The sequence below is a fragment of the Chelonia mydas genome, chromosome 6 (genome assembly GCF_015237465.2).
Source record: "Chelonia mydas isolate rCheMyd1 chromosome 6, rCheMyd1.pri.v2, whole genome shotgun sequence".
Classification (NCBI taxonomy): domain Eukaryota; kingdom Metazoa; phylum Chordata; order Testudines; family Cheloniidae; genus Chelonia; species Chelonia mydas.
The window spans coordinates 3,753,693-3,778,165 of NC_051246.2; the positions used below are offsets into that span (position 1 = coordinate 3,753,693).

Genomic DNA, 24,473 nt, shown 5'->3' on the forward strand with positions numbered 1-24,473 from the left:
CTGGCTGGGATGATTTAGTTGGGGATCGGCCCTGCTTTGAGCAGGGGGTTGGACTAGATACCTCCTGAGGTTCCTTCCAACCCTGATTTTCTATGAGTCTATGAAAGGCCCCGTAGCCCATTCCTCCCGCCCCCCGCGCCAGCTCCCCGCCCTGGAGTTGACAAGGTGACTCTCTGGTCTCTCTTGACGTGGTCACTCTATGGTTGGTCTCTCTGGGGCTGTGCGTGTCCCGACGCGGTGGGGTGGCCCCGCTATAGTTTTTGGGGCCGGATCAGCAGCTGGCTGGGCGCGCAGAGCTGCGGACACAGAGATCTGGGAGGACCAGAGGCCAAGCGACTGTCTGTCCACCCCAGTATCTTTATGGTGCCCTTCGGGAGCGCACCCGAGCCAGAAGAGCTAAGAGCGGGGTGACGTGTTTCTGCGCCGGGACGGCAACTTCCGGTCAGGGCAGAGCAACTTCCGGGACGGAGACTGCTGGGCATGGGGCGATATCCTGTCGGGGCGACCCCACTTCCGGTCGCGGCCCTTGCCTCCTTGGGGTCAGCGACTTCCGGCCCTCCCCGCCGCCCCTGCATTGCCGGGGCCAGACACGCTTCGGGGCAACTTCCTCTCGGGGCGGAGTTACTTCCGGCGCGGGGTTCCCACTCTTCCGGTGGCGCTCGCCCTGCGCATGGGCAGAGGGAGGCGGGAGAGTTCCATATCGGGCGGGCTGAAGGGGTGGGGGGGGCCCCTACGGCTGGGAGAGACCATGAGGGATCGAACGCAGGAACTCAGAGAGGTGAGAGCCCCCCCCCCCCCCCCCCCGTGGCTGTTCCCTACAGGGAATCCCCTCCCTCCTGGGCTGTTCCCCCCAGGGAGCCCCCTCCCCCCTCTGCTCCTCCCACTCTCCCCAGGGCTGTTCCCCCCCCAAGCGTCGCCCCCCCCTTTGCTCCCCCCATTCACCCTCGGGCTCTTCCCCCCCCCACCCAGGCTGTTCCCCTCTCTGCTTCCCCCCCCCCCTTTGCTCCCCCCATTCACCCTCGGGCTCTTCCCCTCCCCCCAGGCTGTTCCCCTCCCTGGCCCCTCCCCCCAGGCTGTTCCCCCTAGGGAACTCCCTCCCCCCTCTGTCCCCTGGGCTGTTCCCCCCGCCCCCCATGAGCCCCCTCCCCCCTCTGCTCCCCCCTGCCCCGGGTTCCCCCTGGGAGTCCTCCCCCCCCACTGCTCCCCCATTCACCCCCAGGCTCTTCGCCCCTCCCCTCAGGCTGTTCCCCTCTCTGACTCCCTCCCCCCGGGATGTTCCCCCCACTGCTCCCCCCCCCCATTCACCCCCAGGGTCTTCCCCCCCTCCCCCCAGGCTGTTCCCCTCTCCTGTCCCCTCCCCCATGGCTGTTCTCCCCCCTCTGATTCCCTCCCCCCTGGGCTGTTGTGCCAGGGAGGTCCCTCCCACCTCCGCTCTTTCCCCAGCCCCATCTCCCTCTGTCCATGCCCCTCACCCTGGTATCTGGCCTTCTGCGCTGCCTGTCTTTGGGAGAGATGTGGCCCCCCCCCGACATGCAGCAGGCGAAGGGTTAATGTCTCTCCATGGGGTCAGTGTCCAGGTGGAGCTCCCTCCCCGGGCCCCACAAAGCCTTGGAGATGCCCTGTGGCGCCGGGTGCTGCACAGACCCCCCCTCTTCTCCAACCGAAATCAGGGCCTCCGTCGCGCCAGGCGCTGCGTAGACATGGGGAGAGGTAGTCCCCACCCTGAAAAGCTCATGGTCCGAGCAGACAAAGGCAGGATCATCCTCCCCATTTTACACATGGGGAAACTGAGGCCCAGAGATGCAGTCCCGTGTCCAATCGCACAGAGCATCTGCGGCAGAGCTGGGGAGCCAGCGCCGATTGCAAGGGGAGAGCGCCCCCTACTGAGCTCCCCAGCTGCTGCGTTAATGGATTTAGCGTAGCTGGGGTTAGATAGGGTGGGGTGGGGGATGGTACCAGGCTGGGCCCAGTGGGGCCAGGACAAGGACCTGGAGCCAGTGAATTGATGGCATGAGGATTGGTGTGGGGGCGAGGGAATGGGGGGACCAGAAAGAAGGTTGGGGAAAGAGCACAGATATGGGGCTGGGAGATCAGGGCCGAAGCATGCCCAGGGAAGAGGGGCAGAGTGGGTGGCGGGGACTGGAGTGGGGCACGTATAGTGGGGGAGGGTGGAAAGTGTTGGGCATCGGGTTGCGGGGGGTAGGCGGAAGGGCAGGGGTCAGGGTGGGGCGTGGATAGGGGCTGGGGCAGGAGGAAGGAGATGGGGGGCGGGGGAGCAGCCTGGGCGGGAAGGGGGAGCAGAGGAGGATGGGTGCGGTGTGAAGGATGGAGCTGGCTGCAGAGCGGAGCTCCGTGTCCGGTGCCTGACCTCCACCTCCCCGCAGGATGATGGGAGCTCAGACGATGAGGGGGCCGAGCGGATGGTCCTGGTCGTGAAGCCAGGATCGGCCAAGTTCCAGGAGGAAGGGGAGCCACTGGACGAGTTTTTCCAGACGGTAACACAGCCTCTGCCCTCCAGAGGGCGCCAACTCCAGTCCCAGAGTGGGGGCGTGGCTGGCCCAGAGTGGTGGGGAACGGGACATGGGGCCTTTCCCCTCTAGGGGGCGCTGGCTCTGATCCAGCCCCAGGGCTGGGGACTGGCTGCTCCGGGTTGCAGGGTGGTCTCATCTCTGTCTGTTTTCCGCTTCTGCAGGCCCAGGGGATCCGCGAGGCGCTGAAGACCCTGGAGGGGAAGGTGAAGGATCTGGAAAAGCATCAGACCACGATTCTGGCCACCCCGCTGCCGGAGGACAGTAAGCTTGGGGGCGGGGGGGGGTGTGCAGGGCTGGGGGGCAGGAATCCTTCCAGCGCTGGCACAACGCGCCCCCTGTCCCCATGTGGCTTGTAACGTGGCATCATGCATGGCCTGTGCCAAATTCTGGGTCCCCGTGGCAGGGTTGGGTTGGGGGGGAGGGGCATGGTTTGTGGGTTCCCTGCAGGGTGTGGGTGGTCTGGGTTGGGGCAGGGGGTTTATGTGTATGGAGGCTGGAGGGGTGCCAGGGAGGAGTACGGGGTAGTGTTGGGAAGGGAGGGCTTTCAGGAGGAAGTGTGGGGTAGGGTTAGGAAGCTGGAGGTGAGGTGGGGTATTGCGGGGGTCTGGGAGAGTGGAGGGGGAAGAGGCAGGGGGATGAGGGGAACTGGAAGGGTGGGTTGGGGAGGATGGGAAAGGGGGTTTGGGGAAATTTGTAAGAGGGGAACACAAAGGGAGATGTGGAGGGACATGTGACCAGGCTTATGGGGCGATCTGCAGGCATGGGGAATCTGGGGTGGGAACATGAGGCGATGTTAGGGAAGGTCTGGAAAGGGTATAGTTGGCGTGTGGGGTGGTGTGCGGCGAGCAGTTTGGTGGGTGGAATATGTGGGGCGGTCGGGGGGGGAATATGTGGGGCAGGCGAAGGGGGGCTCTTTGGGTAGTATTGGGGAGTGGAGGGCTTTGCCTAGATCAGTCCTGGGGAGGGGGGCTCTTGAATTTCCCCACAGGAGGGGATGGATCTAGGCTTATCTTTGGGACCCCTTAAAGGTCTGGGGTTGGGATTGTCCCTGGGAGGGTGGGGGGCTCGGCTGACATCTGACACCACCCCCTAATCTGCCCCAGACATGAAGCGAGATCTGCAGAGACTGCGTGAGGAGATCAAGGACCTGGCCAAAGACATTCGGCGCCGCTTGAAAAGTGAGTGTGAAACTGGGGGGCTGGAAGCCCGGACTCCTGGGTTCTGTCCCCAGCTCTGGGAGGGGAGTGGAGGTGAGATGGGGGCAGGGCTGGAAACCCGGATTCCTGGGTTCTCTCCATCAACTCCAGTCTCTCTCCAGCCATTGAGCCCAAGAAGGGCGAGGAGGACGAGAACAGAAATGCCATCAACAACCGGATGAAGAGAACCCAGGTGAGGGGCCTGTGGAAAGGGTGCTGGTGGGGGGCGGGGTCTGGGCCCAGGAGCTGCGATTAACCCCCCTCTCCTCCCCGTTCCCAGCACGGCATCCTGTCCCAGCAGTTCCTGGAGCTGATCAACAAGTGCAACACCATCCAGTCGCAGTACCGGGACCGCAACGTGGAGCGAATCCACCGCCAGCTGCAGATCAGTAAGTGCCGGCCTCTGGGCCTAGCCTGGGGCCTTTCCCTCCATCCCCCCCGGATCCTGCCCCTACGATGTCTAGAGCCATGGATCGCGCCTCACCGTCAGTCCAGAACATCAACCTGGACTCTGAGTTGGCCAAGGGGTCCTGCCCCTCTGATGGTCCTTGTCCTTGGCTGGGGTTCTGGATTGGTCAAGGCGTCCTGCCCTTCTGACAGTGCAGAGCCATGGGTCCTGCCCCTCTGGCGGAGCAGATCCCCGCCTGGGATTCTACATTGGCCAGACGGTCCTGCCTCCAGTCCCTAGGGAGGGCCCTGGGATGTAACCTGTCGAGTGAACGTGCCCCTTTAGTGGCTCATCGATATGCGCTAATTGCCTGTTGCTAATGGAGCACCTCCTTTAGGTCTGCAGTGAGGATAACAACCAGCCACTGCTACTAGCCAGTGGCATTCCCCCTTCAGCTGAGTACAGAGGCTGTAAAGCTGCTACCTGTTAAGGGGTCTGCGCTGCGGGGCTGGAATTCATGGGTCAAATCCATGCAGGGGAGTCGGTGGACGATAAACCTGTTCCAATGACCTTGGGGAGGCCAGGGTTAGAGCAGGGCGGCTGGGAGCCAGGATTGCTGGGTTCTGTCCCCGGATTCTAGAGGGCAGTGGGGTCTGGTGGGTGAGAGCCCTGGAAATGGGGGAGGGAGGCTGGGAGTCGGGACTCCTGGGTTCTCCCCCCGGCCCTGGGAGGGGTGTGGGGTCTGTTGACAGAGGTCTCCCATCCAGCCATTGACCCGGCCAGGACCTTGCTCAGCGCGGATCTTTTCAAACAAGCGTCCTTTTCAAACCCCAACGACCCTACGCTGCGCCCTGCTCGGGGTGGGGTCGTGTTCGTCAGGCCCTGCCGTGTGGGAGTTCAACGTGCTGAGAGCTGAGGATGGTGCCTCTTCTGGCTGGGTGTGTTTGGGGGAAATCTCGGAACTGTCCGGGCTGATTTTTCAGCTCCGTTTGCCCTAAGATCGCCAGATACGCTCACGTTTCCACGTGTAATTTGTTTGGGGCTTAACTCCCAAGGATCTGAGCTTCCAAGGGCAGCTTAACAAGGAGAAGAACAAGGAGATCACAAGCCGTCGGTGTCTTTATCCATTCTGTCAATGGCGCAAGAGCACTACAGTACTGTCCCAAGGTGAAAGGGCACCGATTTTGACCAAATATCTCGATATTGGGCTTACGGGTAGGGTTGCATCACTAGACCCGGGTCGGGACTCCTGGGTTCGATCCCTGGTTCTGGGAGGGCAGTGAAGTCTAGTGGGTTAGGATGGGTGTGGCAGGCTGGGAGTCAGGACTCCTGGGTTCTATCCATTGCTGTGAGGGGGGGAGTGGGGTCCAGTGGGTAAGGAAGGGAGCGGACCCAGTCCCTTACTCTCCTGGCAGCTGGCGGCGGTGTGGTGTCGGACGAAGAGTTGGAGCAGATGCTGGAGAGTGGCCAGACGGAGGTGTTTGTCTCTAACGTGAGTGCCAGGGATGGGTGTGTGTGTGTGGGGGAGAATGATGGGGGGGGGGCAGGGTCTGGCCAGGCCAGGCTATTGATCCCCTCCCTCCCCTCCCAGATCATGAAGGACACGCGTGTGACGAAGCAGGCGCTGAACGAGATAGAGACCCGGCATGACGAGATCCTCAAGCTGGAGCGCAGCATCCAGGAGCTGCATGACATGTTCACCTACCTCGCCATCGAGGTGGAGCTGCAGGTATGGGGGGGCCCAGAACCCCCCCCCGGGGCACAGCTTTGCTCTTCTGGGCAGCTGGCTCCTTCCCGCGGGCCCGCCCTCTCCCGCCAGCCACCACTTCCACTTGCCCGCTCTAGCCAATATCCGCTTCCTGTTTTAGGCAGGGCCACTTCCTGTGTGCCCTGCCCATTCCCGCGCCCACTGCCAATGGCCACTTCCTGTTCATCTCCCCTCCGTTTCAGCTCTCCCGCTTCATAGTCTCCCGTCTCTCACCCTTGTTCCCTGTTCCCCGAATCCTGGACCGGCTGAGGGTATGACAACCACCTCCTTCTCCCTTGGGCTGTAGGGGGAGATGATCAACCGGATTGAGAAGAACATCCTGGACTCGGAGAACTACGTCCATAAGGGACACCAACATCTCACCTCGGCCAGGGAGAACCAGCAGAAAGCCCGCAAGGTGGGTCCCCTGATGTTCCCTTCCCACCCCACTGAGCAAACCAGTCTTACCCCCCCCCGGCCCCCAGCTTAGCAATCGGATCAGAACCAATGCAGCTCGAGGAGAAAGGACTCGCATCCCGCTTTCTGTACACCTCACTGTTGATTGGGAGTCAGGACTTCTGGGTCCTGGGAGGGGAGTGGGGTCTAGTGGGTTAAGCAGCAGAAGGTGGGAAGCCAGGAGTCCTGGGTTCAGTCCCCCGCCCGCTAATACTTTCCCCTTCTGTGCGGGGCTTGGTAGAAGAAGTTCATGATCATCATCTGCCTCTCGGTCACCGTGGTCATCGTTGTGGTTATCATTGGAGTGGCCATCGCCACCGGCTAGACCTGCGTCCGGTTTCCGCCCCCTCTCCCCTTGCTGTGGGGTTGGGGCTTGCTGGTAAGTACCATGGGGCGTAATCACCCCTCAGCACACACCACTGCTGTAGATGGGGGGGATGCTGGGGCTGGGTGGGCCCATATTGTGTTTCTAACCCCAGCTATATTCTCTGCCTTTCAGGATTCGTGAGCGCGGCCCCGTCTTCCAGCGGAACCACTGCCCCCTGCTGGGAGGTTTATGCACTGATGGCCGGAGCGAATGCCGGGTTCAAATCCTGATCTTTAAGCACAAGCCAGCCCCTTCCTGTCCAGAACGGTTTCTATGGACTCCTCGTGTCTCTTGCCTTCGGAGTAGGGGTGAGATCCACCCTGAAGAGCCTCTGGTTTTCCGAGGTCTGTGAATTTGTGGCATTTTGGTCTGACGGTTCGTCCTCCTTGTCCCTCCCCTTTGAGCCTCTTCCTGTTTTGGGCAATGCCACTTTGCGTGGCAAAGCCCCTCACACTAGCATTAACTTCATGCACTAAGCAAGTCAACTTCCTCTAAGCCCACCTCTACCCGGCCAAGCCCACTTCTTGTCTCTTCGCCCCTCCTGCCAGGATCTACTTCCTGTTTTGGGAAAATCGGCTTCCTGTGGGCCCTGCCTCTTCCTCTCAGTCTCTACTTCCTGTTATGGTAACGCCAACTTCCTTTTCGTGCTCCGGCCCCTCCGCTCTGGTGTCAGCGTCCTGTCTCGGGCAGGCCTGCTCTCTGTGGTATGGTCCATGCCCCGCCCCCCTCTCCTGTCTCAAATGGTGCCACTTCCTGTGTACCTGCTGCTCTCCCCAACTCCCCTCCTTAGGGTGGGGGACTCCATGCCCCAGTGAGGGTATTGGGGCATCCTAGGCCCATGGGCTGCTGTTTGCCGGGGGGGGGGGTGGGGTGTGCCCTCCGACCTCCCCTGCTCACAATGCCCCATCACTGCCTTAACGGGAGGTTCCCTCTAGAGGGCAGGGTGGGGCCGGTCTCTGTTCACACTGCCAGTGAGGTAAGTGCCAATGCAGCATGGTGGCTTTTCTGGGGTGGGCATCCTGTCCCCCCCCAGCGAGCCAGGACTCCTGGGTTCTATCCCCAGCTCTGAGGGGAGGCCACCCTCCCCATGTCTCTTGTGCCTTAACCCACTGGGGCTCAGTATTTAATCATGATCCCATTCAAACCAGTTCCCGCCGCAGTTGACCCTCTCCATCCCCCAGCTGACTGGCAGGAGGGGCGCCATTCCACATGGCCCACTGCCTGGCACCTTTGCCCTGCACCCCCCTGCCCATGCGCTCCCCCCACTCCCATCAGCACCTGCTCTACTGCTCTCCTTGGCTCCTCTCCTCCATCACACTCTCCATCAGCCCCCAGCCTTAGCACGGCCTTTGACACTGCCTGCGGAATACCAAGTGGGGGACCTCACCCCCAGGCCTGGGCTGCCCCCTCTCTTCCCTGGTCCATCCCACCTCTTCATACACCACCCCCTGATCCCTGTGGATGGGGCGGGGGTGTCAACTGACCCAACCCCCCACGGCAAGCCGGAGAAGGGTCTCTGACCTCCTTGCCCCTCCACTTGCCCCCCTGCCAAGCTGGGTCTGACTGACTGGGGCATGAGCCAGATTTTAGCTCTCCCCATTAACCAGGCAGAGGATCAGGGTTCTTGCCCTAGGTCTTTGTTTTAATTCTTAACCTCTCAGCTGCAATATGGAGTGACCTTTCCCTGTTGCCTCGATCACTGAATGTAATGTGGCCTGACTTGTATTTTGTAATAAAAATGATAAATCATGTTAAAAACGTCCCGTGGGTGGCAAAAAGTTTGATTCTCGTGCGATCGGCGCAAGTGCCTGGCGGCGTGCAAAGATGGTTCCCCTGCTGCCCTGCCCCAGAAGCGGCTGCCTCTCAGCGCCCGGCGAGCCCTCCTGGCGCGACGTCACCCTGCGCCTCTTCCCCAGCTGCCCCTCCCCAGAGGTGGAAGCATCTCCGTGCCTGGTGAGTACTCCGGGGTCACTGGTCACTGAAGTAACCGGAAACATGCACTCGACGTGCAGCGGCAGTCAAACAAGCAAAGAGAATGCTGGGAATCATTAAGAAAGGGATCGATAATAGGATAGAAAATATCATCTTGCCTCTGTATAAATCCATGGTGGGCCCACATCTTGAATACTGCGTGCGGCTGTGGTCGCCCCATCTCAAAAAAGAGATATTGGAATTGGAAAAGGTTTGGAAAAAGGCAACAAAAAGGATTAGGGGTATGGAATGGCTTCCGTAGGAGGAGAGATTAATAAGACTGGGCCGTTTTAGCTTGGAAAAGAGACAGCTAAGGGGAGATATGATTGAGGTCTATAAAATCATGACTGGTGTGGAGAAAGTAGATAAGGAAGTGTTTACTCCTCATCACACAAGAACTAGGGGTCACCAAATGAAATTAACAGGCAGCAGGTTTAAAACAAAAGGAAGTATTTCTTCACACAACGCACAGTCGACCTGTGGAACTCCTTGCCACAGGATGTTGTGAGCTCCAAGACCATAACAGGGTTCAAAAAAGAACTAGATAAATTCATGGAGAATAGGTCCACCCATGGCTATTGGCAGGGGTGGTGTCCCTAGCCTCTATTTGCCAGCAGCTGCGAATGGGCAACAGGGGATGGATCACTGGGTGATTCCCTGTTCTGTTCATTCCCTCTGAGGCACCTGACACTGGCCACTGTCGGAGGACAGGACCCTGGGCTCGATGGACCTTTGGCCTCAAAGTGCCAACACCAACGTTTGCTGGGAGCCGCTCTGACCCCCCCCCCCCTTTTTTTTTGTATAATTGTTAATTAACTGTAGGGAAAACAAATAAGTGAGCACAGATACACGTCCGAATCATTGTCATTTATTTATGTAGGGTCTTTTTTGCAGACTCAATAATAAAAATAACGTACAGCTGTATTTTGGTGCCCTTGGCCCTTGCTGCCTCCCTCACGGATCACCCCGGGCCTGATGCCCCCCCCCCCCCCGCACTGGCCATGAGCTCCCTTCTGTGCCCTTGCACCCCAGGATCACCTTGACCATGGCACCCAGTAAGGTTGGCTCTGCTGAAACCCAGAGCCCTATGGCTGGATCTGGGGGGAAGGGGCGAAGGCCAGAGCCCCATAGCTGGGGGGGAGGCAGGGGCTGAAGCATGGAGCCCACTGCCAGAGCCCCAAGGCCCAAGGAGAAGGGTTAAGACCACCCCTGGAACTGCGCAGCGGTGGGGGGATTGATGCCCGCCGGCAGAGACTCTGGCTGAATCAGGAGAGGGGGGCTGAAGCCCACCCCTGGAGTCCCCCGGCTGAAGCCAGACAGGGAGTGCTGAACCCCCCCCTTGCAGCCCTTGGGCGCGGCAGGGAGGGGGTGCTGCTTTGCCCCCCCTCCCCCGTATCTGCCCAGGCATCTCTCGGGGCTGCAACGCCGCCTGGCTCGGAGATCCAGCATCCCCCAGGAGAGTGGGAACGAATGGACCGAAAGCGGCGGGTCGGAACCGATCCTGATTGGTGGACGAAAGCGGGAGGGGAGGGGTATTCTGGCTACCGCCCCCCTTTGGGGAGCACTGGGGGCGGGGATGAAGGGAGCCGGGTGGACAGAGGGGAGCCAGTGGCCCCATCTCCGGGGCTCCACCACCACGTCCTTGGGCCTTCGTTGTCTTGGTCTAGGAGCTGAGCTGGGATCAGGCCAGATGGAGGGACCCAGGCGATGTTGCCACCCCAGCTCGCTCCGGCTCAATCCCAAATCAGAGCCCTTGGCATGGCGGGGTGGGGGGGAATGGGGGGCACTCAGAGCCCTAGCCTAGGGGGAGGGAGAATGGGGGTCACGCAGACATTCCCGGGCATGTGGGGGAACTGGGAGGGGTTGCAAGGAGGGGGCCCAGAGGGCGCTGGTGCAATGAGCTCGAATGTCAGCAGCACCCAAGGCTGCGACCCCTAGTTTGATGCTTTACGAGGGCTAAGCCTGGTCGGGAGCTTCCCAGCCCCCCAGGGCGGCAGCGGTGAGCAGGGGCCCCAGGAGGCCAGGGGAGGGCGTTCCCCGGAGGCGGCAGCAGGGGGCGCCAGAGGCGGGCAAGTCCACCTATCACAGGGGTTCTCAAACCAGGGGTCGGGACCCCTCAGAGGGGCGTGAGGTTATTACGGGGGGGGTCATGAGCTGTCATCCTCCACCCCAAACCCTGCTTTGCCTCCAGCGTTTATAATAGCGTTCAATCTAAAGAAAGTGTTTTTAATGTATAAGGGGGGGGTCGCACTCAGAGGCTAGCTGTGTGAAAGGGGTCACCAGGACAAAAGTTTGAGAACCGCTGCCCTATAATAAGTGGAATTGGTCTTTTTTTTTTTTTTTTAAAGGTTGCTTAAATTTTTTGAGCGTGACGGCCTGGGGGGGGCCGGGGGGGGGGAGGTTTGGGGCTTGTTTTATTTGGAGGTAGCTTCTTTCGTTCGTGTACGAAGAGTCTTCGGCACAAAGCGTAGGGTGACCTGAGAGCAAATGCGAAAAATCGGGACGGAGGCGGGGGGGTTACTTTATAAGACAGAGCCTCGACTCTTGGGCCTGTCCCTATAAAATCGGGACGTCTGCTCACCCTACCAAAGTCGCTCTATAAAACCGGTGGTCGGCGCGGTTTCGGTGACTCATGCCCGTCATCAGAATTTGCCCCCGCTCCCGTTCAGTGAAGAAAATCCCTCCCTCTCGCTGCATCCCGCGCCGGAAGATGCTTCAACGGTGCCACGCGGGAACGTCCCACCACGAGGCACCGGAGCCCGCGGTGGGTGGCGAGCGAGAGGGTGACCTCTTTCCTTAACAAGGGAAGTCCGTGAGCGCTTATTATTTTTAATGTGTAACTTCCTGTTGTAGGCAGCAAAGAACTAGAACTACTGAAAAAAAGATAATGGAATTTGTATAACACACCCCCCGCCCCCGTCCACACACACACACAAATACACACACAACTCTCCCTCTGAGATGGGTTGGGCTTGTTTCAGGCCCTTTTTTTTTTCTCATGAGACTTGGAGCTGGGACCCCTGGTTTTGGACCCCAGCTCTGGGAAGGGAATGGGGGCTGGAGGGTTAGAACAGCGGGGGCTGGGAGCCAGGACTCCTGGGTTCTATCCCCAGCTGTGGGAGGGGAGTGGAGGCTACTGGGTTAGAACAGTGGGGGCTGGGAGCCAGGACTCCTCAGTTCTCGCCTCTCACAGGCACGTATTCATGGCAGTTGTTGCCCCCCAGGTTGGGCCCGCACTCCAGTGTGTAGGAAAATTTGAAGTGGCCGTGTTCAAGGTTGCAGGTGAGCTTGACATTCTTGCCGACCTTGAGGTAGGTGTAGCAGCTGCCCAGGAGGTCGTCCTCCAATACGTCCTCGTCCCACACCTCCATTTCCAGTTTGGGCAGCTCTGGCAGCGTCACTGGCCCGAAGTCCAGGTCTTCTCTCCAGATGGGATCGTTATCTTCCTTAACTTGGCCCGTCTGCAGCTGCTGGCCTTGGAAGAAGAACTTGACGTAGGCGTCGGTGTCGGTCACGGTGTCTCCCCACAGGTCTGTGCCCCGCAGCACATGGACCTTCAGCCGGGCCATGCCCCGCTTAAGTGAACAGCACATGGAGTTGGTGAGGGGGTTGCCGGAGCAGTAGCATTTGCAGGGGTCCAAGGTGTCGGCCTGGCCCCCTTTTGGGCAGCTACGAGGGCAACTCTTCCTGTGCCCCTGCTCAGCCACGTACTCCTTCACTGCCTGCTTCAGCGCCTCCCGCCTGGGGTCGCCCGGTCTCACCAGGGCATGGATGGGCATCAGAGAGTAGGAGACCAGGTCGGGGCTGGCTCTGAGGCTCTCCATCCAGGTCAAGAAGGAGCTGGCATTTTGCTCGGTGGAAAAGAGCTGGTTGGAGTCGCTGTTGCCACCTGTCACCTTGATGCGCTTCTCCATGTAGGGCACCTGGCAGCTCCCCCAGCCCTGGCTGCTCTCGTTGCTGGGCTGGGCGCTGGAGGAGAGCGGGCTCAAGCCCAGGTCTTGCAAGAACTGGGAGCCCAGGCGCGCCTTGATTTCGGTGGCTGTCAGCCCATCCAGCACTGCCCGGCAGGTCTGGATGGCCGTCAGCTGCCGCACCTGCCCCCCCAGGTCTGCCTGCCTCACATAGTGGGTACCATACTTGGCCAGGAAGGGCCAGTATATGGATGAGTTGTAGCCGGGTGGGAGACTTCTCAGGGTCCAGAAGAACCGGGGCATCAGTGGGGGGTCTTGATTGAGACTCAGCCTGCCCAGAAGGGAAAGAGAGACGAGTTAGGAGCCAACCAGAGACCTCCTGCATCTTCCCCCTGAACAAACTGGCCCCACTTCCCCAGTGCTCACTCCCTGGTTTCCCTGGCAGGTGGGGGGCAGTGGGAGACGCTCTCCTCTTGCAGTCAGTGCTACCCCATTACCCCACTGCAGCAGTAGGGGGCGCTGGGCTGCAGGGAGCAGGGCGGGGTGGGGGATTCTCACCTGTAATACACACAGGGCATCTCGTGGCGCACGAACATGTACTTGTCCTGCAGCTCCTTCTGGTAAGCGTAGCTGGTGAGCTGGGATTTGGACCCCCCCAAGGCCAGGCCATGGGACTCCTCTAGCAGCTCCAGCTCTGACATCCAGTCATTGTTCACATCCAACGCCAGTGCCCGGCCCACTGCCGCGGCTGATTCTTCCACTGAGCTGCTGAGGTCCCGGCTGCACGAGATGTGGACCCTCCAGTCCACCACGGCCAGCGGCAGCCTCTGGTGCTGTCTCCCCTGCAGCCGGTTCTCGCACAGGGTGCAGGTGCCATTTGGGTGGCGCCACAGACTGGTGTCCACCAGATTGGCCCCCGTCCACTCCAGCGTGGTCACGTCGATGCCCTCCCCCACCAGGCTGTGCGCGGGCACAAAGGTCATGGGCTCATCGCACTCCTCAGCTGTGCCCGTGTAGCAGTTGGAGGAGACTCCAGGGAGAAGGAAGAGGAGGAGCAAAGGGATGAAGGCACTTGGTCTCGCCATGGCTGGTGCGATGGTGCCCCGCACCTGGGAGCAGCTTTTGGACTCTGAGCCTCCCTGGAGGGAGAAAAACAGAGAGAGGATTCATTAATGACAATCAAGTGGCAGGCAGTTCCGCAGGCACAACACATCCTAACAGCATCCCAGAAGCCTGCAAGCTGCTACGACCCTCCCTGAATCTGAGAGAAGTGCTCTCCAACAACCTGTGCTATAGCCTGCCTACCGCATTGCCAGCCGATTCTGAAGGAGAGCTGCTGCTGGGTGTGAACAGTATAGGGACTAGGACACATACAACCTGGCAGTTCTGAGTCTGACCAGTAGGGGGCAGTTGGTTTAGTTGTCTGTTGTAGGGGACCTGAGACACATGGGTGAATAGTTCTCATTCCATGTAATAGACAGCTGCTCAGATATGCACCTGTGCCCACCCCTGCTTCGCACCCCACCCCCAAGATGAATCTCCCCTCATTGTGGCGGGAACTGAATCCCTGACGTGAGCTACAGGAAGTAGGGAGACCTTGCTGAAATATGCACAGCCCCATTCCCTCCTGCAGGAAGAGAAACGCACCCACACGAGTATCCTCGATTCCCTTCATGTCTTACCTCCTAAATCGCTGTATGTGCCAGGCTCCTTCACCTGGCGCTGAGATGCAGCCAGCTCTGGGGCAGGGCAGCAGGGGAACAGCCACCCAGAGAGCTCTGGGGAGCATTGGCGTGGGTCCTGGGGTACAGTGATGTCCCCACAGCTACCCCGATTGCTGCTTCCCAGCACCTCCCCCAGGCTCCCCTGCCCCATGGATTTCCTGTCTGCAGCAAAGCTCAGGGCTCCCGTGTGGGGATCACGGCAGCTGGGCTGGAGCGGTGGCATTTCCAGGGGCCACCCTGATGCAGATGTCAGCTGGATCATAGTGCAGGAAGCTGAGCTCTCCTGAGCTCTCTGGGTTCGTCAACTGGGAGGCGGGACAGGCAGAAAGAGGGAGCCCCGCCTACAGCAAAATCCCCCCCCCCCGCCAACGAATCCAGGAGGATCGGGGGAGAAGGGAAAGTGTGGGGGGACTGTCTGGGGGGAAGGGCCAGATCCTGACATCAGTGATCCAATTGTAAATCTGGAGTGGGGTCAGTCAGGCTAGAGAGGGGAGCCAGGAAGCCAGGACTCCTGGATTCTATCCCTGGCTCAGGGAGGGGAGGGGGGTCTAGTGGGTTAGAACAGGGCGGGCTGGGAGCCAGGACTCCTGGGTTCTCTCCCCAGCTCTGGGAGGGGAGTGGGTTCTGAGTCTGGACGTCTGGGTGCTTTCCCTGGCTCTGGGAGTGGAGCGGGATCTAGTGGTTAGAGCAGGGGATGCTGGTGGGAGCTGGGAGCCTGGACTCCTGGGTTCTTTCCTTTGCTCTGGGAGGGAAATTGGGTCTAGTGGTTAGATCGGGGGAGGTGCGGGCTGGGAGCCAGGATGCCTGGATTCTATCCCTGGCTCAGAGAGGGGAGTGGGATCTAGGGGTCAGAAGGGGGGTGGGGGACATGGGGCCAAGAGGGGTTAAACACTAGCAGACTAACTAGCCCATATTCAACCTTTAGAGACATATTAGGAGATAATGATTGTGTTTTGTGTGTGTTTCCATATATGCTGTTATAGGTTGACAATGTAACCAAACGGTTCCTGCCTGTCACTATATTCTGTAAATTCAGAGATCCAAAGGAGATGTTAACTGTAAATGTAGGAACATCGCTGTCTTCACCCTCTTTTAGGCGTGCAGTTAATTACTTGTAAATGACGGGAGGTGGGCAGTTACATAATGTTAATCCATGCAGCTAATTACGGGTGGTCCTTTGGAAAGAGAAGGTTTTACTTCATAGATTCATAGACTCATAGATATTTAGGTCCGAAGGGACCATTATGATCATCTAGTCTGACCTCCTGCACAATGCAGGCCACAGGATTTCACCCACCCACTCCTACAAAAAAAACCTCACACCTATATCTGTGCTATTGAAGTCCTCAAATCATAGTTTAAAGACTTCAAGGAGCAGAGAATCCTCCAGCAAGTGACGTGTGCCCCATGCTACAGAGGAAGGCCACATACTATAAAAGAACTCATGGGCCCTGATTCTGCCATCTCAAATCTGCTTAAGCTTCATGGGGGAAGTTTGAGTTGCAAGTCTGAGGTCTCCAGCTCCCGTCTGGATCACGCTGATATTGGCCATTGGCTGTCTTGGGACTATAACCTGATGAACTGATTGGGAAAAGGACTCTTTGCCGTTCTGCAGCTCACCATCTTTACTATGAAACTGACCTAAGAACTCTATTCCTAGCCGTATGGATAATGATCTTTTAACCAATACTCTCTCTTTCCTTTTGTAATAACGTTTAGTTTAGTTGACAAGAGTTGGTTGTAAGCGTGCACTTGGGTAAGAGCTGAAATAGTCACTGACCGGGTGGGGAATTTCGCCAGTATTTTTATATGATGAGTAAGATTTTCAGTAATCCTTATCATATTTGACTTGGCTGTCTGGACTAGAGCCCAAGGCTGTTTTTTTTTCAGGGAACTCTTTTGGCTTCTGAGTAACCAGTCAGTTCTTGCGGAAGCTGTTTTGTTGCTGGCTTGGTGACTCTAAGTATTAGAAAAACCACCAGTTTTGGGGATCGTCTGCTCCATCCTTTGCAGTTTGCCCTGATTGAGCAATCTCGGGTTCTCCCCCCGCCGCCGTGAGACACCAGTCACAGGGCCTGGAAGCCAAGACTCTTGGGTTCTTCTGAAAGCTGAGGACTTGCTGGGGAGCCAGCGTTGGTGGGTGCTGGGTCCCCTCAGGGGATGTGTGTTGCCTCCTGCCCCTCTCTGCTCTCAGGACAGGGTGTGGGGAGGGGCGGGACACCGGGAAGGGAGACAAGGGGGCAGGGCGAGTGGCAGGGTTTAGTCACGGGGCGGGGGGGGGGTCTGAGCCCCTCCCTCGCCCCCTCTGGACAGGCCAAGATCTGTGGGCGACCTGAGCCCCCCTCTTAATTTCGTTTGGTGACCCCTAGTTCTTGTGTGATGAGAAGTCATAAACAACACTTCCTTATCTACTTTCTCTACACCCGTCATGATGGTGTAGATCTCAAGCACATCTCCCCTTAGCCGTCTCTTTTCAAGCTGAAAAGTCCCAGTCTCGTTAATCTCTCCTCCTACGGAAGCCGTTCCATACCCCTAATCCTTTTTGTTGCCCTTTTCCAAACCTTTTCCAATTCCAATATCTCTTTTTTGAGATGGGGCGACCACAGCTGCACGCAGTATTCAAGATGTGGGCGTACCATGGATTTATACAGAGGCAAGATGATATTTTCTGTCCTGTTATCGATCCCTTTCTTAATGATTCCTCAAATTCTCTTTGCTTTTTTCACTGCCGCTGCACAGTGAGTGGATGATTTCAGGGAACTGTCCACAATGACTCCAAGATCTCTTTCGTGAGTGGTAACAGTGTCCATACCCTCTCCCTGCCGCCAGGCTTGTGCTGGGATCTGGGGGTCAGGAAGGAATTATTCATTGGGCAGAGTGAGGGGAGCTGGGGGGCAAGAAGGAGTGGGGGAAGAAATGGGAGAGGGGCACTTGGGGTAGAACGGGGGTCAAGGAGGGGATCAGGGGCTAGCGCAGTGGCTGAGGGACTTCCTTTACCCTCCTCAGCCCCTCTGCACCTGGACACCAGCTCGAGGAGTGGGGTCAGATCCTGGAGGAGGATCTCCCCGCTTGCCCCCTCAAGATCTCAGGGTTTCTCTTCTACATTTTCAAATGTTTTGCAATAACAAAACAGGACTTACCTTGTCTGTGCCAGAAGCTGGAGTACTCCCAGCTCCTAAAGAGGACTCTGGTCACCTGGGTTTGCCTTATGACATATAAATCCAGTCATAGGCGCTGGCTTTTAGTTTTCGCCGGGGGTGCTCCTCCCCCTTCCCTGAGGCCCCACCCCCACTGCACCCCCTCTCCTTAGGCCCCTCTTTCCTGCCTCTTCCAGTCTGGGCAAAGGCATACCCTGACCTCACACCTCTCCCACCACCCCCGGGTGAGCCCCCTGCCCCCCCAGTGGCTGGGCAGACCCCCGATGCGCACCGTTCCTGGGGACTAAGTCCCCACCCTTCCCGTCTCTCCTCTGAAGCCGGGACTGGGGAAAGTCCAATCCACTCCCCTGCCCACCCCGCTGATCCCAAGGCTGGGGGAAGCCTGCTGCCCACCCAGGCTGGCACAGAGCTCTGCAGACCCCAGCTGTCATGGTTTCCTAGGCCGTGTGGGGTCCAAGCACTGGGTGAGGAGGTGGGGCAGGGATGCTACAGTGACCACCAGGACTGCCACTGCCGTGCCGAGTAGATAAAGTGACAGCAGCCACTGCCTCCTTTGCCCCACTCTCCCAATCCCTGCCCTCATATAATCTCTTCCCGCTCCCACTCCGCCCCCTCCCCAAGGCCTGCACACATGCCCCTCGCCACTCTCCACCCTCCCCCAAGGCCCCTGCCCACCGGGGCAGGCTGCCTTACATAATGGGTGCCCTACATGGCCTGGAAGGGCTGGTACACGGATGAGTGGCAGCTGGGTGGCGGGAGATGCAGGGCCTGGGTGAAGTGGGGTGGCAGCGGGGGGCTTTGGGGTCCCTTAACCTTCCCAGAGGGAAAAGAAAGAGGAATTAGGAGCCAAACAGAGACCTCCCCCGGATTCCCTGGGGCAGGGGCTCTGTGGTGGGTGCTCTCCCCTTGTGGTCCCTCCTGGCCCCGTAGCCCTAGTGCAGCACTAGGGGGTGCTGTTCTCCAGAGAGAAGGGTTGGGGGATCGGTAGAGGATGCCGTGCTGCAGGGGGCCAGCAGGGGGTGCTGCAGGGGATTCTCACCTGTCATACACACAGGACACCTCGTGGTGCACGGATATGAACTTGGCCTGTGCTCCTTCAGGTAGGAGTAGCTGGTGAGCCAGGATCGGGAACGCCCAGGCCAGGAATTGGGACTCATCCGACAGATCCAGCTCCAACTTCCAGTCATTGTTCACATCCGACCCCATTGCCTGGGCAGGGTCCATGGCTGAGTCTTCCACCGAGCTGCTGAGGTCCCGTTGCACCAGCTGTGGACCCTCCAGTCCACCATGGCCAGCGGCAGCCTCTGCTGCTGGCCTCGCTGGGGCAGGTTCTGGCACAGGTTCCAGGGACTGTTCAGGCCGCCCCACAGGCTGGTGTCCACCCAGCATGATCATGTCGATGGCCTCCCCCACCAGGCTGTACACAGGCAGAGAGGCCACGTTCTCATCGCACACCTCAGCCTTGCTGGTGTAGCATTTGGAGGAGACCCCCCAGGAGAAGGAGGAGGAGGAGAAGGATGAAGCACCAGATCTGGGCATGGCCGGTGCGATGGGGTCCCTCACCAGAGAGGGGCTGTTTGGTCTCTGATCCTCCCCAAAAGAAGAGAAACAGAGAGAACCTTAATTTACAAGAATCCAGTTGCAGGCACCCCAATGCCTGGTCTGACGAAGTGGAGAATTTTCTGGGTTTTTCAATGGTTTGCATGCAGAGGGGGTGGGACTCAGATTCCCTGGGTGTTACTGGTTTAACCAGTTAATGGGAGAGTGAGGTTGTTGTTACAGGGACCATCGACGGACCTTGCGACCTCAGTGAATGGGCTGGAGAATGGATACCCCAGCAACTGGTGACCTGGTGACTGGGAGATGCAGCTTGGACACCACAGCTGGTTCTGGCCAGCAGGAGGACAATGGGCTGCAGAGACAGGGCCCCAGAGTCCTGACCAGCCAGTTCCAGACCGAGAGGGACAATGGCTGGATGAGAGGAGAGGCTGAGAGTAGAGGAAGCCCAGGCGACCCTGTTTACCTGGGCAGAAGACAAAGGACAGGGGCACGACTTGGGGGCGGGTGATATCAGATGCCCAGCTGCAAAGCTCAGGGTCTCTGGACTGGGGAGAGGGAGCAGGCAGAGCCCACCTGGATGCAGGAGGGACTGAGATGTGCTGTGCTGAGGGAGGGCAGGCCTGAGGGCCCTGAGAGTTCCTACGCTCAATAAACCCTCCTGTTTTATGCTGGCTGAGAGTCGCTCCAGGTTAGAGAACAGGGTGGCATTAGTCCCTCTGGGTGTGGAGGTCTCATCTGAGTGGACTTCCTGAGGGGGCCCATGTTGAGAGACAGGCATGCTAAAGGCTCAGAGAGCTGCGGTTCCAGGGACCGCACAGGGCCAAGACCGGGCACGACCTGTGGGTCCATGACACCTGCAAGGTACTCTGGGATGGACTCCCAATGGTCAGTGTGGGCAACTGGGACTGGCAGGAGTTGCCTCTCACTCTGGCTGAGTTCTCAGAAGTCCTCCCTCTCATGCCCACTGATCAATCTCCAGGCATGGATGGGCTGACCGTGGAGTTCTACCACGTGTTCTGGGACGTCCTTGGTCTGGCCATTGTCTGGGCCGAGTCCGTAGGGAGCAGAGTGCTATCCCTATTGTGCAGGCGAGCCGTGCCCACCTTTGAAGGGGGACCTCTGCAAAGCAACCTTTGGAATTTGTGTCCCGTCTCACTCCTCAGCATAGCCTACATGGCCATAGCGTGGGGGGCCCCGCACTTCCGGGGGATGTGTTATGCTTATAAGAAGCACACAGGATCTTTTTCAGGGGATAAGGCAGTACGCCGCGTTTATTAAGAATACAATAGCTAGCGTATGCTCACTTAAACACACACACACTCAGACACACACGCACTGTCCCACCAGTCGATGTTGTAGTTACCAGTCTGTAGCTTGGACTAATCTAATGGCCAGTTAGATTCACACTTATCTTCTAAGATACACATCCCTCATTCACTCATAAAACAGGACTGATTTGCACAGAAACAGTACGAACATTTAAGCAGGAACATCAGGTTACAATTTAAAGAAACCAATCATCACACTCTTCTATTTCTTTCACAATGCTAACTTTAAATTTGTAACAAAGCGGTGACCATAAGGGTCTATTCCTGCCTTGAAATCTACTGCAGACACAAGATTCTGGCAGATGCATCTTTACCAATGGCACACTAGGCCATTCCTTCCTGCTTTTCGAAAGGGTGGCTGGCAGGGTACATCAAATTATAATTACAGAATACATCAATACATTTAATAAATACTACATTATTTATTATTGTTCATCATAACTAATTCATACCTAAACTAAAATAGGATGTTTCTACTACAGATGTGGGGTCCAGGGTGGCCTGTGGGGCTAGCAGGAGCCCTGGTGCTGGCAGCAGCGAGCGACCTAGCCCCAGCTCACCCCACTCTGCTGGCTCCCTGTGTCACTCAGGGGAGGGGGTGGAAGCTGGAAAGAGGCGGGGGGGGCTTGGGATAAGGGGTGGATTGGGGACGGGGTGGGGCGGAGCAGGGGTGGGAAGAGGCAGAGTGTGTGTTTGAGGGAAGGGGTGGAGTGAGGGCAGAGCAGCTGTGAGGAGAGGCGCGGTGGGGGCTTGGAAGAAGGGTGGAGTGGGGGTGGGGGCCTGGAGTGGAAGAGGGGTTGTTGGGGGCCCCGTTCCTCCCATAGGGATGGCCCTGACGACTTGGGTCCACATTGGTGTGTTCTGGGACCTCCTTGAGTTCGTGTATAGGGACGATCTGTCATTCGCAGGAGAATGCATTTGACAGGGTGGACTATGGGTATCTCCTGGGCACTCTGCAGGCGTTTGAGTTTGGGCCACTCTTTGTGGGTTTCCTCCAGGTGCTGTACAACTCCATGGAGTGCTTGGTCAGGCTCAGCTTGACCCTGATTGAACCGGTCATCTGTCAGGCGAGCTGCACACTCAGGCGAGCTGCACACATTGAGCCCTTCCTCCATCTGCTCCGGACGATGAGCCGGAGTTCTGGGTGGTCCTGTCAGCATATGCCACCAACGTTCTTCTTGTGGTTCAGGACCCAGGCACCCTGGTGTGGGTGGAGGACTGACTGGCTTCTACTCAGCAGCCTCCTCCTCCGGGTCAACTGAGTCAAGAGCTCTGACCTGGTGGTCAGAGACAGGTGGCAGCTGAGCTCCCCCCCATCCGTGGTTCAGGCCATCCAGTAGAGCATGGGTCTGCTACTCTATCTGGGCATTCACCTTTCTTCCACCCATCTCTCTCCATCGGAGAACAGGCAGGATTTGGAGGGCAGGGTGGCTGAGTGGCTGTGGACTGGACTGTTCCAGTGACTCTTCCTGTGGGGTAAAGCACTGGTGCTCAACCAGCTAGTCCTATCCATGCTCTGGCACCGGCTCAACACCCTGAGCCTGGCCCTGGATTTCCCGGCCCAGCTCCAGAAGGTAGCACTGGAGTTTTTCTGGCCAGGACTGCACTGGGTCTCTGTGGGGGTTCTCAGTCTCCCCCAGAGGAGGAAGGACAGGGCCTGGTCTGCCTCTGCACGCAAGTCCAAGTCTTCCACCTCCAGGCCCTTTGTTGGGCCTTCCTCTGCCTCCCCTAAGGGCTCCGGTACGCCCAGAAGTTCTTTTTTCTCCATCCGAGGGGTCTGCAACCTGGTACACTTGAGGTAAACATGTGGCAAAGTCTCCCTCATGCTACAAAAGGGCAGGTGCCTGGGATAGGTGTGAAATGTCCAAGTACCTTCATGGAGCCATCAGGTGATATTCCTGGTGAGCCACAGAACCCAGGTGGAATAAAGGCTGGCTCACCAGGGTTCCTCACTGTCAATACGTAGAGGTGCCACCTCTACGTAGTGGGGTGGGACACGAGGGTGAGCAAATGAAACGTGTGGCACAGGAGCGTGTACAGATGTTTCCTTCGCGTGATTCGGAAATGAACCGGCTGCAGATTATGTAGTCAGAGGGAGTGGGTTGGGGGGCAGGAGGGTTCATGGGGCGGGGGCTCAATAACAAGGTCGAGAGGGCGGGGGTGAGGGGAGGGTGAGGAGCACCCTCTCATGGAACCTACTCAAGGAAAGCCACAGAGGGAGGTGGTAAGCCTGCCCTCACCTCCGGGAGTACATGCCCGGAGGCCTGAGGGGTGGAGAGCCCCATGAAACGACCAAGTGCCAGGGGATCCACCCAATCTCTTCCTTTCCCCTACTCGTAGTGCAGGAGGTCTCAGATCCTGGTGCTTCGTGCCAGGACCAGCCTCCAGTGCACTGAGGGGGACCCCGCGACCCCTACATCTAGTTGGAGATAGTGCAGCACGAGCTCTGTAAAGAGATCTACCTTCTCAGTGGCTGCCGCAGTCCTAGACGTGGGCACCAGTCTGAGCCGTCCCATCCATAGGATGGTTTGGGGCAACCGCGCTGGGCCCCGTGCTTTGGGGGGCATGTGGGACCCACGGTGGCCCAGAGGGTTAGTGTATGTGGGGGGTGGCCTGGCACTGGCATCCACATCAGTATCACTCGCAGGAGGGGACTTGGGGGAAGGGCTGGAGTGGGTCAGAGCAGGGGTGGGGGTTTAGAGGAAGGGGGTGGAGCAGGGATGGGAAGGGGCAAGAAAAGGCCCTGTGTGGGGGGTTGTCCCGGACCTTGTACTCTCCTAGGGATGGTCATGAGAGGCATGGCCCTGTAACCTCCTGTTCCTGTTTGATCATAAGTTTTCCTCTGAATTTAGTTGAACCTGGGGCTTTGTTAGTGGTTTCTCCCCATGAGCTGGTGTCGGAGCCTTCAGTCATGGGTGGGCTAGCACCCTCCCACCTTTCCGGGACTTTGATAGGTGGGTTTGCTTTGTATGATGGAGAAAAAGAGCCAATAGGAAACTGGAAGTAAAACTCTTTCAGGGTCACTGGCTTCCAGCCTTTACTTTGCATTTACCAGAAATCACACAGAGCACAAAGTCCAGAAAAGGTCAACAGCCTTCCTCTCCTAACCCGGGACCCCTAGTCACGGCCGGACAGCAGTGGGGAAGCGTGTTTGCTAGTAGGGTGGCATCCTAAAGGTGGGCCATTCACATCTCTGTGTAACAGTCCAGTTGGGTGAGACTTGCTTGTCTGGACACACTCTGGAAGTGGTGGCCATGGGTATGAGAAAGTCAGATCCCTCAGGGGTGGATCGGCACCACGGAATATGAGCCCAGACCGGGGCTGGCTTTGAGGCTCTCCAGCCAGGCCAAGGAGGCTCCAGCCCATGCCAGGGGCTCCATGTGTCCCCATTCCCCTTCCCCCCATACCAGGGGCTCTGTGTGCCCCATCCCTCTCCCCCCATGCCAGCGGCTCTGTGTTTCCCCCCTTCTCATGTCGTTTCTCCGTGAGTCAGGGCATTGACATTTTAAATGCCATAGGAACTCGGGGGAAAAGATGGCTGGGTCCTTCTGAGATGCTGGCAGGGGTTAATCTGGCCCCAGGATGGGGCACTGACTGAGTCAGGGGGATGGGGAATGGGGTCTTTCCCCTCTAAGGGGTTCCGGCGCCTATCTTAACCCAAGAGCCACGCGCCATTCCGCACCCAAGGGGTGTGTGAGATGCAGCTGCCTCTGGGGTGGAGCGGTGGGGACCTGTCAGGGCATGGCCATTTCCTTCCCATTTCAAAGGGGAACTTGCAGTCCGTAAAAAAGTCCCCTGCCACAGGTGGAGCCAGGAGTGGGCTGCAGACGCAGGGAGGCTGGTGTGGCCACCAGGAGTCACGGGCTGCCGGTAAGCACGTGAGCACCAGGATGTGGCCAGAAGCACGCTCAGCAGACCGCCCTCTGTAGCTCCCACCCCTCCCAATGGAGAGTACGAGAATCGAGACCACAGATGTCAATGCAGCTTTGGGGGCAGAGTCCCATCAGAGCGGGCCTGCTGAGCCCTGTGCAAAGAGAAACAATCATCAGCTGGAATGTTTTACAGGTGGGGAAACTGAGGCAGGGAGATGGCGGGCCTAGGTCACAGTCAGGGAGCCCATGATAGAACCCAGGAGT

General features: G+C 58.4%; 2 protein-coding genes across 2 annotated transcripts; one reads left to right on the forward strand and one right to left on the reverse strand.

The window, feature by feature from the left end:
* Positions 1-432: 432 nt before the first annotated feature.
* On the forward strand, positions 433-8,446 carry STX4 (syntaxin 4). Its single transcript, XM_037898903.2, has 11 exons — positions 433-778; positions 2,385-2,495; positions 2,693-2,792; positions 3,635-3,709; positions 3,850-3,920; positions 4,008-4,116; positions 5,531-5,607; positions 5,707-5,844; positions 6,170-6,280; positions 6,560-6,697; positions 6,818-8,446. The coding sequence occupies exons 1-10, from the start codon at positions 671-673 to the stop codon at positions 6,641-6,643; spliced, it is 984 nt and encodes a 327-aa protein (XP_037754831.1). The 5' UTR covers positions 433-670; the 3' UTR covers positions 6,644-6,697; positions 6,818-8,446.
* A 3,065-nt stretch (positions 8,447-11,511) lies between these two features.
* On the reverse strand, positions 11,512-13,667 carry LOC102936087 (perforin-1). The gene is made up of 2 exons (XM_037898649.2): positions 13,126-13,667; positions 11,512-12,898 (listed from the first exon to the last, which is right to left on the reverse strand). Exons 1-2 carry the CDS (start codon positions 13,650-13,652, stop codon positions 11,830-11,832), a joined length of 1,596 nt encoding a protein of 531 aa, XP_037754577.1. The 5' UTR covers positions 13,653-13,667; the 3' UTR covers positions 11,512-11,829.
* Between the last annotated feature and the right edge of the window lie 10,806 nt (positions 13,668-24,473).